The sequence below is a fragment of the Perna viridis genome, chromosome 8, assembly GCF_037379345.1.
Source record: "Perna viridis isolate PV_CMFRI_1.1 ecotype Kerala chromosome 8, ASM3737934v1, whole genome shotgun sequence".
NCBI lineage: Eukaryota > Metazoa > Mollusca > Bivalvia > Mytilida > Mytilidae > Perna > Perna viridis.
This window is the reverse complement of record NC_142452.1, coordinates 13,632,283-13,649,628: the sequence shown is the minus strand read 5'-3', so window position 1 is coordinate 13,649,628 and position 17,346 is coordinate 13,632,283. Positions and strand designations below refer to the sequence as shown.

The following is a 17,346-nucleotide window of genomic DNA, read 5'->3' as shown; positions in this document are numbered from 1 at the left end:
ATATACATGTACAACTCGGAATGTGACCACTCTGTTTCGCTATGATGACCTATCGTATATTTTATTCCATAATGCAGGGAAGATCAAGTATGCATACTCTCCTAACTATTTTAAAATTGTCGCATTTGTATTCGTTCCCTCACTGTGACTTCATCGAGCCTCTCTGACATGAGTTGTAATAGCGCCTGCACGAAGCTTGGCTTCTTAAAAAAATGATATTGCTGAGTGAAACCGACTGTTTGGATTAATATGAGGTGTGACTTCAGTGCACGATATTTGGAATATGTGCTTGATGTAACCAACCTACTATCTGCAATTTGAGATGGATTCAATTAATATGTAATATTGGAAATTGGAATTTATGAGACTTAATAAAGAGGAATTGTAGCAGACTTGAATATTATTGAATTGAAATTATCGTCACATTTTGAGATTTAACTTTTTCTTTCCCCTCTTCGGTGTTGAGTTTAGTCATGAATGTCAAGGTTTGTTAATATTTAAAGATGGAAGATGGTTGTTAATAATATAACATGTTAGTGTTAGCATTGGCTGCATGGTAAAAACGATCTTTCACCGAATGAATAAAACATATCGTCGTATAACATATATGTGTCAGCGGTTGTCACAATTTATTACACAAATATTATTTATAAATAAATTTATTTTACTTCAAAGAAATGATTTATGTCTGTAAAACACGTTGAAACAAAACAAAAACATCAGATGCTCCACAAATGGTTCTATGATACGAATGTTAGTGATCTAGACAGACTGTTACGTCTTCACACTTCCAGTTTGTTTTTAGTTTTTTTTATTATCTCGACAAGTCTCCTCGAAATGTCTCTGGATTCAAGCATCTTCCCTAGAAAAAAGAACTTGCATTTAGAAGTACAGAACATTAGTCAGCATATTGAAGGCAGTGTCCTATATCAAATTAATATTAAGGCAGTTTTTTTGTGTTTCAATCAAACCTAATATATATTTTAACAATTAAAAGATAAATCTTAAAATCAAATTATATACAAAATAAAACTTTTTTAGACGCCAACAGTGTTGGTCATAAGGCACTTTCAAAATCTAGTTTTGGTTAGAAAATTCATTTTAAAACTTATTTGATTTTTTTTGTTTGCTTGTTAGAAATTGCAAATAGAAGAAATAATTATAAGTTTATCTCAACTAACTAAATAAAAAAAACTTTGAACCATTAACTCGTAAAAAATAGAGAAACATAAAGATAAGATAGAGAAAACAACAACGAAATGCGATATGAGAATATAAAATTGCACAATATAAAGTGAAAAAAAATCATAGCGACTTTTCAAACCACCTTGCAATAAAGCAAAACATTATGATGTAATTTCGCATTGGCGGCGCTGTATAGTTTTCTTTTGAAAACAGAAGCTGAAAGGATCATTCATATATTTAGTTTGCAACTAGCTTACGGGACAACAATGTGTAGACCATGCAGCATTGAGTATGAGTTTAAGAGCAAAATGTTCTACAGACAAGAGTGAATGAAAGCTTTTGCATGCAAGGTATATTATTAGTAAATTGATTCACGCTATAACAGAGGGTGGAATCGGTGTCCTTGACTTACGCCATGCAGCATTTTCTTTCTTTATGTTTCTTGTGGAATCTCTTGATCTATACTTCTTTTACCAAGGGAGCCAAACAATGAATATTTATCAATGCCCCGCTTTGAGCTTCGACTTGTCCTAAACCATGATCTAGTTTTTCGAGCTGGCAAAAAATCATTTGATTCATATGAGTTGTCTAATTCAGAGTCGTCAAAATTATAATTATTATACCTTTCTTCAATTTCATTGCCATTTCTTTTACCCAGAGTACCAAAGTATGCTAGTCTGTCCATTCGTCTTTTTCCCAGACTCCCAAAGAAAGCATGTCTATCAAAGGCTCTCTTACCAAGGCTACCAAAGAATGCATGTCTATCAAAGCCTCTTTTGCCTAGACTTCCAAGATAGGCAAGTCGGTCCATTCCTCTTTTGCCTAGATTGCCAAAATATGAAAACCGGTCCATTCGACGCTTGTCTGCTTCCATTTCGTCTTCATTGTTGTCAAATCGCTTACCTAAAGTGGGTGCAAACATGAATTTGTCGTATTTTGCTCTCTTATCTGGGTGGTTAAATGGGTGATAATCTTCAAGCTCAAAACGCTTGCCTAATGTGCCCATAAAGCGGGCATAGTCTATCCTTCTTTTTTCGAACTGATCTTCTGCTATTTGATCCTCGTCTTGCCTTTTCCCAAGACCTCCATGAAATTTGAACATGTCCATTTTTCTTTTGTACTCTGACATATCATTATTTGAGAGTTCACTGCCATCTTGACAAACGAGTTCATTGCATAGAAAGATTAAGTATATAACTAGGGAATACAGTCCTCGGAAGCACATGCTAGTTGCCATTTTAATTTGCACTTTCTGCCTTCACTTCACCTGAAAATAAAATTAAAACATAGTAATAATTACTGTTAGCTGATGATATATAACCGAAAGTTTTAAGTCTTTTAATAGTAAAACATGATGAATTGTGTTAAAATTAAACTGTTTAAATCTTGCTGACATTGAAAATGAATATGACAATAAAAAAACACAGTAAACAATGCTCATTAAATGATACCCCTACATCCCTATCAGATAACATTCAACTTTTGACCGATGACCTTAAAGATATATAGTGTTCTAGTTCTTGGTAAGGACTACTTACGTACCAAATCTGATCAAAATACAACCGAAAGATGTTTGTTTAAGATCCTCGTCAAGAATATAATATACAGTCTAAAAGTATCAATTTCTCACTAAATTGATGGTACCCTTTTTTCATTAACACTAAAAGAAACCCCCCAAAACACCCATGCCAAAATCTAAAATCAATATTTTATAAATATTATATGAAAGTTTCATTTAATCCAATTCAGTGGTGCATCAGGATTGCGGAACAAGAGATGGGCACCATAAATTAATCAAAGGCCAAGTCAATATTTTACCAATGACCCCCTAAAAATCAGATTGAAATCTGTTATAGAAAGTGTAAAACTAAAACATTGAGTAAATAATTCGTAAACGTTTCATTAAAGTCTATTTCGTGGTGTGGAGGAGTAGTGGACAAGGGAAAGGTACTCCTATACGTAACGCAAGTGAGGGCGGAGGACGGACACCCCTATCACTTTATGATATTACAAGTGGGTAATGATAATGGTGAAATATTGCATACGTCGCGATAGATATGTTTAAGAGATCATTCCATTTTCAAGTTAAAATCGAAATGACTTTACACGTATTGCTTCTGTGATGGATGGTGATTTGCCCAACTAATAAGAATAAGTATAATCTGCAGGTACCTCGAAAGAATCACCAATGTCCTTTGCCGGGTATAGTTTTCATGTATTCTGCCACGAAATTTTAATCTTTTAAATTTTGGAGGAAAATAGCGGAAAGTGATCGTAACAAATATTGTAAATTCTGATTATGACACCAATAATTATTCATTATCTAACCCTACCTTGCAATGTGGAAAAATGAAGATTTGAATGGCAATTAAACCAATTAAGCTTATTCACTTCATAAATATATAATTGCTATTAATCTCGTGTTTTACAGCCGACATTGATGTATTTGATAAAAACTGTATGGGAAAATGTCATTTATACCAAATTTAATCACAATCCATAATAAAACAATCAGTTTATTGATAATTAAATACCAATATAGTTCCCCTATCTGGAAAATCAATCAATTTACTTTAACATTTGAATCTTTTTTTATTAAAATTGAACAATTATTGCATTAATTTTTCAATTTGTCGACATTTTCTCAACAACATTTTCAACGAATGACAAATGTAATAGTGCATTTCAGGAAGCGTTAATTGGAAATTTCAATATAGAATACATCAAGTTAAAATTTGAATTCGAAAGCAAAAAAATGGAGATATTTATCTGGAATTGAAATTGATTAGTTTACAGTTATTTTCACATATTAAATAATAGATACCTTAAGCCGGAGGCGGAATCTTTTATTGAAGATCTATAGAATTTTAACATTCTATTTACACTACAACTTTTTCCTTCCTAGATGTACATGTCCTTGACTGTCCAATATAATAATTACATGTAACGGTAGCTTGTTCATATTTTACCACTAACGTGTGTTTCAAAACTTTTTACAACTATTTAAAATACATTGACGGAATCATGGGTAATTATTTGTCTAACGATCATATTCCAAGGATGAAGACCAGACAAGGAAAACTGACACATACAAAAAAATGAAATATCAAAATAACACGCACAAATTAACGAGAGTAAATGAGCAACTCGGGGTCCACAATAACTGCGTGCATGGGCCAGATGAATCGGTAGTGTAAGCGTCTTTTACATTTCTTGAAACACTCGCCGAGTTCTTCATAAATGGCACGTCCAGGGTAAACGAAAGAGGAAATTCATACTATAACATGGTGATTGGATCGGTTCCCATGTTGCGTATGGATACCATTACGATCCTCGAGTTTATCATGACAACAATAAAACTACTGTAGGGGTGGCGTAAATCGTTAAAAGACAATATGTCATCTATATATCGGAAACTGAAAAGTATCTGGCTAATTAAAGTTCCTTCTTTTGTACAAAAGCAGCCAAAAAGTCAACTTAATAAAACTTTAGAAATGGGTCAACAAGTAGCGGAACACAATTTGAAATGCTGAAATGTTGATATGTACACGTCAACCACATGGACAAATGTGCCGTTGATAAAGAGAATGCCAACATTTGTGGAGGTTGTGGGATTTTATTGCGACAATTTGACAAACGCTGTGTTATAAACATAATAAACATCGGCAACCAATCATAAAGAAAAACTTTTTTCTGTCAATACTTCAGACAAAATATGTACTTTTTTTTATCATGTGGCCCATATTACCGGATTGTAAAACCGCACGGAAACTGATGTTCGCTAGAAGCAGAAATTATTAGACCGTAGTACAGTAAGCAGGATTGCTGTATTAGGTATTAACAGGATAATTAATTGGACAGAATTTAATATGATCACAACTGCCGAAGAACGCGCAGATTTAACGAGTACACGGAACTTGTTCCGCGCACGAGGAGTTAAGTCTTCAAGCGTTTTTGGCACAAGTGTGAATTACATAATTATTTTACACAGGGACAATACGGCAAATCAATTTTATCTATATAATAAACAGACGTAAATATCAAAATCAGTAAATACGTAATTCTTTGTACTATAGTACATAGATCAAATACTGTTCAAATAAACTACCAGAAAAAGTATCCAACTGTAAATGATTCTTTAATTGACAAAAAGACAGTTGTGTGATATTTAAATCTCTCAATATTGTAACAATTAAAATAAGACTTTTTTTACTTGAGTAGATTTTCTTAATACTTATAGTTTGACTTTTGAAGGATTTCTATTGATCTGTATTATTTGGATGATAATTCGATGACAAAATCCCAACAGCCTTCAAATATGGAAAAAAAATAGATTGGCAAGCGATAACGTTATAGTCTGGTTAAGATTTTATCAATATCTGGATACGGAGTTTTACACGAAAAAGGGCATTGCGAAACGAAACACAATAACTTCTAAGTGAATTATATCGTGTAGACTAACTTCCGATTTGTCGTCAATCAAAATGGGCAACGTAGTGCGATTACGTAAAAACTCACTGACAGAAATTGATTTAAGATGCGTCGAGTGGTCAATAAGACTTTATTTAACTGAATATGTTACACTTAATAAGATACTTCATTGTCGTTTTCAAGAGCGGTTTAAAATATGAACAATTTACGAACAAAGAATTTTCCATATTCAATGTTACTGCTGTTTTAAATGTATGGATATAAAATACTTTGGCTATATGTAGGTGGTATAAAAATAAGCTACATGTACAATTCAAGGCAAAAACTATAAGCAATTCATAAAGAGTTCTACGCTGGTGCATTTGTTACGTTTCTCTATATCCTTTCTTTTTTCTAATACTTGTAGTCAATGTTACTGCTGTTTTAAATTTATGCATATAAATACTTTTGTCACAATCAAAGTACACGTATAACATTTACGATTTTAGACTGATTGATTGATTGATTGTTGGGGTTTAACGCCCAAGCAGCAATATTTCAGCTATATTCAGGCAATGAAAATGAAATGGATGATAAAATGAACATGAAATGAAATGATGATGAAATGAAAAAAGGGATGGGGCACAAGGGCAAAAAGGTCGACAAAATTAAGATTGCCACTAGAAAATGGCGGGATGGGTAGGGTCGGGCAATTTTGCCTCCTGTGGCGGAGCGCAAAGGTTCTTACTTCTATCTTATACCACAGCAGGGTTCTTAAGCGTGCGAGGAACGTGGCATCTTTCCCAATATGGTGCACCACTATGGTTTGCGGTCATGTTTTCCGTATTATAGCATGACAATCCCAGCATGTAACACGCCAGGGGTACCCCATTCCACCACATGGGGCACACAACCCAGTTGCTCTGTGGGCAGAGCGCATAGCCCCCGGCTAGGTTTCTAAGTACTATTTAGTCGCCTTTTACGACAAGCGGCCTATTCTTTTTACACCTGGACCTGCTACGATCGTAGAGAAAAAAACGGAATTGGGCCATCATCAGTAAACTATTTTACATCAACATAAAACTCGTTTCAGTGGACAACCAACGTCTGGTTGTTATACGACGACTGACATATTCAAGCTTTCAATTAATATTTGTCTATGAATTTACGAAATATTCTTGAATACCATTGACCCAAAATATTTTTTTTTAATTTTTCCGGTTGTCTTAGACGTTCCAATAGTTCAGACCTTTGGAAAAAAATAGAAATATTCCATTAGTTAAACGAGGTGCGTATTCACTAACTTGCACAAATGTAGCAATCACCTAGATTATAAAAATGCTGGGAATGCCAAGCCATTTAAAGCATTGTTTACCAATGAATATGAACATGAATTGATACTTTTGCAGTTTTATAAATAATAAAATATTTTTTGAAAAAATTCAATGAAAACCAAACTTTTCCCATAAACTTTAAAGTATTCTCAAGAGACTGTTATGTTTAGTTGAAAATTAAAACTGCTGTCTATGGAACATAACATTTGATTGAATCGACAGGCTTGTAGTAGATCTTGGAACTTGGTTATATCTTCCTTACTTTTGTTCACTCAAATAAACATTGATTTGATCGCATAAAAGATATCAATAGTTCGTTGTGGTTAGTTTTTACTACTACCGCAAAAAGCAAGAAATAGCCAACAACCACCGAATATAGTAAATTTTGTAATAAAATACACCAACGGCCATCTACATGTAACATATATTGTGTATGATACAGGTCTTGTATGACCAAAAACCATCCCCTGTTCCGAATTCACTTTTACCCAATACTCCATACCCCGAAAAAGGAATGTCCATTCGTGATAAATTGTATTCAAAACATAATGAATTAAAAAAAATATATATATACATTTTGTTGACATTTCTGAGTTAATCACTGTAGATTTAAATGTAGCCTATTTGCTCTATTTGCTACAAAAGGTTGTTCAGATATGCATGTTCTTTTTACATGATATAATGATAACTTATCTCAGTCAATTTATAAATAATTATGGAACAAGGCAACGTAGCAAAATCACTTCAAAGCATTTGTCCCGAACAAAGTTTCACTCAACCACTAATTAACCACGAATATGAATCATTTTCATGGAATCATTTAATTAGAAACTCTACCATTACATTACAGTACTGACATATTGTTTCAAGTCATGCAATTTATTGCAGATATTAAGTGATTGGTTTTCTAAATTAGACCATATCAATTTCCCAAAGAAATGTTTGTATTTGGAAAATTGGAAAAAGATTTCAAAATGTTCCCAGCTGTCAATAGTAAATTGAAGAAGTCTGTCAGAAATATTTTTATCGAAGATGAATTCATATCTTCACATCTTAACTGAAGGCATATGGAGTCCCATTGACATCTTGTAGCCCGTCGTTGTTTTGTTGTTATCGCTATACGGAACCAAATCACGTATAAACGAGATTTGTTTTTATTACCAATATATTAAAAAGTGTCTGCACCATCTTAGCTTTTCTCTTTGGTCCTACATCTCTTATGATATCCTAATCCAATCTTGAACTATATTTCAGAAACAGAGGAAATGAAGGCAATTCAATTGATCTACGGCATAGATAACACATCAAAATTAATGTACGAAACATTACAAGAAACATATCAGTGCAGTGGTAACATTAATGGTTAACTTGAATCAAACGGTTCACCATAAAGACACTTTATTAAATACTGATGGAAAGAGATATAATATGATTCGAATATTGTTATATATATACATATAAACATATATTCAGACTCTTTGATTAATATACCAGTAATGGTGTATGGTCATGGTGTAGAGAATAAATCTAATCATGACTTTCCGTGTTGACAAGATTAACTGAACATGATATGATATTGAAGTGCTGTTAATCGTGTCGTTTTTCTTTAATCTTTTTTTTACCTTGGATATGAAAAATATATTTTGACGTTATGTTGTCTCTGAACAGTACAATAATGATTATAACATTATTTACATTATCAGTGTTTGAACTTTAAGTAAAATTTCGAAACCTAACACTGGAATGAGACTTCTTAGTTGGAAGTAAAATAAATAACCGATAAGTATTTCGAAATCACAACGATTTGTATAATATGCATCAAACGACATATCCAATCGAACTCCTCCAAGTTGGTATTATGCTGTTCACAAAACTAAAAACAAAAACAAAAACAAAAACAAAACAAAAAAAATATTTTCAACAAGAAATCTTGACAGGGAAATGTACTAAATTTGGGTATCTTTGAGATCTTTCAACATTAAATATATGTTAATTTATAGATACAGATATTTTGTATTTACGACGATATCTCAATTTAGCTAAGTATTTGTCAAGTCCCATATATCTTTTATATTGCTTCTTTTCATAACAGATTAGTCAAGTAATTGTTAAAAATAAAAAGGTTTCATTTTTTTAATTGATTCTGTCTCTTTATTCCGTGCGTTGTCAAAGTTAAACTGCAATTTTGAATTGAATCTTAGCACTAATGCTCAAGATTTAGGCAGTGCAATTTCAGATAATGAGGAAAAATTACAAAAGGTAATGACTTGAATAAACTAATTTGCATTAAAATTAAAATGATTCAATTTCGTTTATATATTTCTCATACTTTCTTGCACAACGAACAGATATACATGACTATGTATCCATTTAACTGTTTGATTAACGAAATCCACTGTTTGATATATTAATTCCTCTGAACTAATCAATAGGTTTGGTTATACTGAAAGAGCTAATTTGATCTTTTGTAATTTCTTTCAGAGAGAATAGTATTACAACCACGGTAGAACAACTTAGCGATTTTGTACACTGCAAGGAAATCTATTTTTTGCAAGTGATTCATTTTGCCATTTTTGCGGGTACAAAATTCGAAAAATATCGGGAACGTTTGTTACGAACAGTCGACCTAATGTAATGACACAGAAACAATCAAACTATGTTAAAATGCAATATGAAGCCTTCGTAATTATGAAATCTTATATTTCATACTAAATTTTATCTATAACTGAAGTGTAATGATACAGTTTTGTGCCGTCTCATATGATTTCGCTCACTACTGACTTGAATGTAATACGTTATAGCAATAGTCTATTTTCTACTATTACTGTAAATATTACCCAAATGCTGGTAATTCAGAAACCATTGCACGCATTACTTATAGCTATTCTGTCAATGAGTCATGTGCAGTTTTAATGTTTTGAAATTTTGAAGAAAAAAAAAACATAAGTTCTGTGTAAATTTCCATAATGTGAATTTTTATTATTGCTATTCAATATCAGTCGCATATTTTGCAATTCTGAAAACATCGCATTGATTTCTGAATTTACTATATTCAATAATAACTCATGTATTTGTTTCCCCAATAAAATACACTTATTCAATTTAGTACAATTTTGGAAGTTACTATTAAGGTACGAAATTTTCCATTAATGCCGATTTCCCCCAAGATCTATCTATACGATTCCTAGCATTTACGATTAGAACAGGAAATATGATTAATTATGTAGATAGCAGTGATTTACAGAATGTTGCCTGTGTTAAAATTTTTGATCATTTACACAATGTAATAAAATTGGTAATTTCACTATCTGATTTTACCCGCCAAAACGTCACAAAACAAGAAATAAGAACATAATACCCATAAACAAACGTAACTCTATAATTACATAAATCATCTGCAAGAAAATGTTAAGAAACAAAAGTCATTTCATACGTAGAGTTTAGGCCAGGTGCATCGATAGGGTAAGCTTGTCAGCTTTTTAAACATCAGTTGATATCATGTTTAATCCTGGTTAAAACAAAAGAGGGAAACTACAACATTGTGAAACAAGTACTATCTTTAAAAAGACAGCCGACGCAGTAACATCTTGTTATTTTTACTTATAATTTTCTACATTTCATTCAGGAAAATAACACATGGCACGTAATTACGATACAGTTTTTTTTTCGAACGCCACTAAGTTATCAGTATTTGGCCAATCGGGGAACAGAAAGGGTAAAAAGCGAAATTATAAAAATTGAAAAAAAAATTATTCTCACTGTGAAGATAGTTACGATAGAACGAGTTTATTGTATCGAATAAATGTTGTTTGCTATGTTTCCGTATTTTACTAAAGTCAATTATGACGTCTGATACGGAGACAGTGTATGGAAGATCATGCAATATAACAACACGAAAGGTGACAAGTCATACAAAAGAGATTAACCTCTCGAGTTTAAACTATTCCCTTGCTATTTTGAATTATTATTGCTGATGATAATGATTCCATAAACAAGATTTAGTTTAGACACCTTATAAATAAAGACATAGGTTGGGGTTTTATATTCTCTGCTTTTAATCAACTTAAAAATTATGTTAAAACCTTCTGGGCAGTTAATCAAAGTAAATAGCCTATCTTGTTCCGGTAAGGAATCCCGTAATGGTCATTTATAAATTAGATTAAGCCTTGTTATTCTTCAATGATGAACTCATATTGGACATTTATTTGCTAAATATCCATTCTTAAAATAGAAATTTCGTATGAAACAAAACTGTCTTCCATAGACTGAAAAATGGATTTTGTTTTTCTTTTGAACATCATGTTAAATCTTATTACAACATTCTTAGGTTGTATAACTAAGGGCTGTTTGATAAGATACAATCATCATGACAGTTTATCAGGTCAGTGACTCGAGTTGAGATTTGTCAATAAGAAATTTGAAGATAGTCAGCGAGTATACTTAATATAATTTTAAAGGTGAATTTAAGGGATACGATGCCAAATACTAGTACACTTATATCAGGGGAAAAGGTAATAGGGGTAAGGAGTATTTATGTCAAGTTCATTACCTTATATAAATAAGTAAAAGGCATAATTGTAAAGTAAAACCGAAACAAAAAATGAAAAAAGACGAATAAACAAACACAAACAAAAACCGATACAAAATAGACAAAAGATAAAGTATATGAAATATGAAACATAAAATAACAAAAAAACACGAACATAAAATGTAAGGTAAGTAATATCCGCCCTACCGAGAAGACCCGCCAAGTAACTTATAAAATGTAACATCCGAGGTAGACAAAAAAAAAGTTTGTTTGTTTGTTGGGGTTTAACGCCCGAGCAGCAATATTTCGGCTATATTCAGGCGATGAACATAAAATAGATGATAAAATGAATATGAAATAATGATGAAATGAAAAATGGGATGGGACACAAGGATAATGGGGTCGACAAATTTTGATTGCCACTAGAAAAAGGGGGAATGGGTAGGTCGGGCAATTTTGCCTCCTGTGGTGGTGCCCTATTGTTCCTACTCCTATCGAATACCACAGTAGAGTTTTTTAACGTGCGAGGAACGTGGCATCTTTCCCAACATGGTGCACCACTATGGTTTCCGGTCAGGTTTTCCGTATTATAGCTTGACAACCCCAGCATGTAACACGCCAAGGGTACCCCATTCCACCACCTGGGGCACACATCCCAGTTGCACTGTGGGCAGAGCGCCCTAACCCCAAGCCTATTCTTTTAAAACACGGACCTGCAAGGGGCCAAAAAAAAAGACATGGTGAACAAATCGGTTCTCATTGTGCAGATGGATGCACCATTACGATCCACAAGTTCATGATTATAAATCTTTCTTTTATATTAATAATTTTAATCCTTTAGCATTTAATCCTTTTAATTGTAAGAGGTCTAGCATATGTATAATACAAAAATTCCGCTTAGCTTCGGCAAGCTTTGGCATAGTGTATGATTTGTGTTATAAAAACTCCATACGTCTGTAGTATAGTTGATTTAATGTGTTGTATATTAATGTCTTACAAATACCTTACACTTACAGCTTGAGTTGAGGGTAGTTACTAGATAACTACACGAATGAAGAATATTGCCCGAGACGAAGTTATCTTCCCTTCTATGTGTGTTGATCTAGTATATACAGGATAAATTGCTACATATGTTTTTCATATGTTTTAGAAACTTGTGAAAAACTTATGTTTCTCACATGTTTTGAATATGTGTAGGACCATCAAGAACAGAAACATATGAACAACACAAGTGAAGGACTACCAAATAAATTCATGAAAAGAAGATGAATAAAATCAAAAGGTTATTACATATCTTCCATAGGATTTAGATCTGAAAAGGGATTGGTTTTCCTATACTTTCGGAAAAAAACGTTTGTTTCCATGTTATATTAATACACAAAAATACAAAAATAAAAATTTCCATATTTGTCCAAAGCAATTGTTTCCACATACTTTCAAGCATGTGGAAACATATGTTACGATTTTTCCCGTGAACCACCATCACCTGCATGAAATACGTGTTTTATTATACTAAATCTTTAAATAAGTTATGAATCTCTAAACGGTCTTATACATACATCGTTATTTAACCTTTAACTAAATTAATAGAAACTGGTTGAGTAACATCAATTCTGTAATGACTTCTTTGTTTTCTTTGATTACATGACTGATACTTTTTTAGTTTATTTTTCCTGACGCAGTCGTTAAAGTTTCGCTTTTGACCCTTTGACCTTAAAAAACGCTCTTCCATGGAAACGCAAGTCACCTGATCACAGTTCTGTTTTTCCAGTTAGCAAGATACTGATAACTTAGTGGCGTTTGGTAAACTGTATCGAAAATTGAAAGTGTCATATTTTTTTCCTGAATGAAATGTAGAAAATTATAAGTAAAAAGAACAATTTTTACTGCGTCGGCCATCTTTTTTTCTAAAAATAGTACTTGTTTAATATAATATTTTTTGATAATGTTGTTGTCGAGATAAACTATTAATTAGCGGACATTGGAACGGAAAGGATAAGAATTATTTCCAGCTGAAACGGGCAATATTCGTGAGAAAAGAGTGGTGTTCATAAAGGAATGGTGGAATACCAGAATAAACAATCATTATTTATACAATTATAAACATTAAATATTATGTGAATTGTAATATAATGTGATAATGCAAATTTCTGTATACTATCTGATATTGAGATAAGGTACTTATATTATAAAACATTTTTCTTTAAATGTTTCGTTGCAATATAAAGACAATAACAGTCTCAACCATATATCAGTTTTATGTCAAGTCAGAGCACCGTTATTGTTTATATATTCGTTTATTGTGGGTGTCTTTTGAGAGGCAGTTACCGGTTGTTAGATGAGTTCGTGCTCCGTAGGTCAAACGTATGAGAAAAGATGTGTTAATATGTTTAATTTCTTGAATTTTAGTTATAATTCCTTATTAACACATGTCTTTAAGTAAAAAATTCGAATCTTGTTGAGGAAAGATTATGAATGCAAAAGAATAAATTTATTTGCTTAGGTTCACAAAAATTAATATGGCACATATTGGGAGTATATAGAAACACTCCCACATTCCCTCAATTTGCAGTGCAAGCTGCGATACATACGTCACACTGAAGAAACACTGTACTGTCATTTATTTAGAAGTTAATCAAGAAACGTGTAATCAATGAATAAATTGAAAGTAATATGTTTTCCTAAATAAACACATAGACGCTTGACAGGAGAAAGTTAAAATTTATCTAGTATTAAAGTTCAGTTGTTGCAGCAGCACTAAGCTTGTCGTAAAAGGCGATTAAATAGTGCTCAGAAACCTAGCCGGGGGCTAGGCGCTCTGCCCACAAAGCAACTGGGATGTGTGTCCCAGGTGGTGGAATGGGGTACCCCTGGTGTGTTACATGCTGGGGTTGTCAGCCTATAATACGGAAAACCTGACCGCAAACCATAGTGGTGCACCGTGTTCCTCGCACGTTAAAGAACCATGCTGTGGTATTCGATAGGAGTAGGAACCTTTGCGCTCCGCCACAGGAGGCTAAATTGCCTCCTTTTTCTAGTGGCAATCAAAATTGGTCGACCCTATTATCCTTGTGTCCCATCCCTTGTTTTATTTCATCATCATTCATGTTCGTTGTATCACCCATTTCATGTTCATCACCTGAATATAGCTGAAATATTGCTGCTCGGGTGTAAACCCCCCAACAATCAATTGCCTGGAATGTAGATCCATTGCTGTGCATTGCCAAGGTTAAAGTTGTTATCGAAATACAATCGAATACTTGGAGGGTAAATCATAAATATTACAGTAAGCAAAATTGAAATGATTAAAATGTAGCGGAGATAAGATTGGCATTGAAGAGCCCTCCGACGCTTAAGGGAATAGCGACAAATATTAATCCTTGAGACATAGGTACAGTGTATTGACCAGACACGTAACAAAAAAACAGTTGACAGGAGGGTGATATGTTGTTATCATGTTTTTTCATGACTTCTTATCCATACAGTTCAATAATCTTTGGTCTTAATAAGCGGATGTTGAATGATGTGTCATTCAGTACTAGGTTTGTCTTTAAGTAGAGTATTTTAAATATTGATAAGTGTGCTAACGAAGGGTAAGGAACCATTACAAGAAAAGGAGTAAATATATATTGAAAATGCATGAGATTTTCGAAGATAAAAAATATTTTAATAGACAATTTGGGATTATGAATTGTTTGTGTTTGTTATAGCATTGAAAATAAGTCCTCGGTAAAAAAAGGCTAATAATTGGGGATGACGAACCAACAGTTGATCATAACTTTTAAATGTACTACTGTATATTGTATGTACCAGTAAGTTAATGATTTTTCTGATAATCTTTAAAGGGGTATTTCCTGTTGATATAAAAAAAAATCCTAATCATAAACTTTGCCAAATCAACGTACATCTTGCATACACTTTGAATGATGCTTAGATTGGATTAAAATTGACACAAAAGTATTCATAAATAGAAAACACAATGATTTATTTTGGAATAATGAAATATTTCTAATAAGACTTAAGGTTATAACTTTTCATATTTGATATCTTTTTATGGAACATGTATATTGAACAAAAACTTAATTTTCATGTCATTTTGCATCAGGCAATTAATCGCAGTGCTTGCCTAACACTTTTTAAATCTTTCTTTTTTTCCCATTTGGTAAATGATCACATTTTCACTGAACAAAATATAGAATTTACTTTTTTTAGGTATAACTAGGCATCAACCTGATTTGAACAATCACGCCGCAAGGTCCGCGAGTTAAATAATCCAAAACAATATAAAACAATATCTTTGCATTTGAACCACCAGAAATTAAATTAAAGTTAATTGCCACAGAAACATTTTATATAACTTTCCAAAAGTAACAAATATTCCTCAAATCATTTGCATCGACAAAACGGATCGCATTTGTTTGGATAATAACTGACAGGTACACAGCACATAATTTTTTTTTACTTTTGTGGAGCTTATTTCATCGCAATTGTCAGCAAATAAACACATGCATTAAATGTATGTAACAAAACGTTTACAATTAAGTAGCAATCAAACAGCATATGTGTCCACTTCAATATAATAAGTTTCATATGAATTGAGTTAACCTTGTCAGTAAGACATTTCCCGATTTAATTCGAAAGCTTCCTATGGGAAAACTTACATGGTCATTTATTCAGTCAATGTGAATGCAATGAAACAATTATACATATATACTTCATGAAATGAATATTAAGTAATTGATTACTTCTGCCAAGATCATGAATCTGATGGGCAATTCAACACCCAAAGGACTCCCATGGACACGTTCCGATTGTCATTATCATATCTAATTAGTAATTATTTTTTGCGCGCTGTCAGTCCAGGATTGATTTGCTTTTCGATATCATATCATTAATCGATTGATCTTTTAGGATTGACCTTTGCTTATATCAAAGCAAAGTTTTTTTTTGTGAAAAAGGTCATATTCCTTGTGTGATAGATAAAAATGTACTGAATTATGAATTACAAACATACCGGTCAAGGAGTAGGTCTAGCCGGCAAGTAATTTTCTGTAATCGATTTTCCGTCCTGTCCTGTGAAACAAGTTCAAACCCAAATTTTAAGAAAAAAAAATCTAACAGATTAATGATATTTTGCCTTCAAAAATGATCTATCATACAATGATTTTCATTGCGGAATAAACTTTTGGTGAACAGATTGGCGTGAATTGCTGAAAATGGTCAGATCTATTCTTTCACCAGTAGTTACATCACAAGTATGTACAAATGATTGGAAAAGTTCATATTACATATCCCTAAAAGAACCGCAATAAATACATGTAGTACACAATAATCCACAAAGCACGATATAAGATTAGATATCAAAAGCATAATTGGAAATTCAAACTATGACGTCATAGATTACATGGTCATGCTGTAATCATTTAGCTTACCATCGCATTATGTGAAGCTTCTAGAGACGAATCTATGATGTTAAAAATAATCGTTTTAATAGTGATGTCATGAATAATCAGGATTCTTATCACACAGCTTTATCTACTTAAATATCAAAATTGTAATACACTTTGTATTATTTTACACAATAAATATATTGAATATGTGATATGTCTTACATATCTTAAATTATATGTGAATATAATAATGATGGTACTACGAGGATCCTTTTGACTCAATGATGTATTTAAAAAATATAATTACACTGTAATATCGGTTCATTCATAAAACAGTAATTAATTGCAAGAAAAGTATTTCCTTCGAACCTCGAATATAATCCCTTTTAACACGATGGAATTCGGTATAATTACATATGTTATATATTTTATGCTATGATGTAATTGTACACTACGCTTGTGTGCTATTAACTTTATATATATACCAGCAATTTCAAAA

General features: G+C 32.4%; 1 protein-coding gene across 4 annotated transcripts in view; it reads right to left on the bottom strand.

The window, feature by feature from the left end:
* Window positions 1-612: 612 nt before the first annotated feature.
* Window positions 613-17,346, bottom strand: part of LOC148609414 (uncharacterized) — a 39,641-nt gene continuing 22,907 nt past the window's right edge. For 3 of the 4 annotated variants that reach the window (XM_088541811.1, XM_088541809.1, XM_088541810.1), the window contains 2 exons: window positions 1,598-2,452; window positions 613-862 (listed from right to left, as the gene is read on the bottom strand). In XM_088541811.1, the coding sequence (XP_088397937.1) occupies window positions 1,619-2,422 (804 nt within the window). In that variant the 5' untranslated portion in view covers window positions 2,423-2,452 and the 3' untranslated portion in view covers window positions 613-862; window positions 1,598-1,618. The remainder of the gene's footprint in view (window positions 863-1,597; window positions 2,453-17,346) is intronic. The other variant, XM_088541812.1, reaches the window with a different exon arrangement.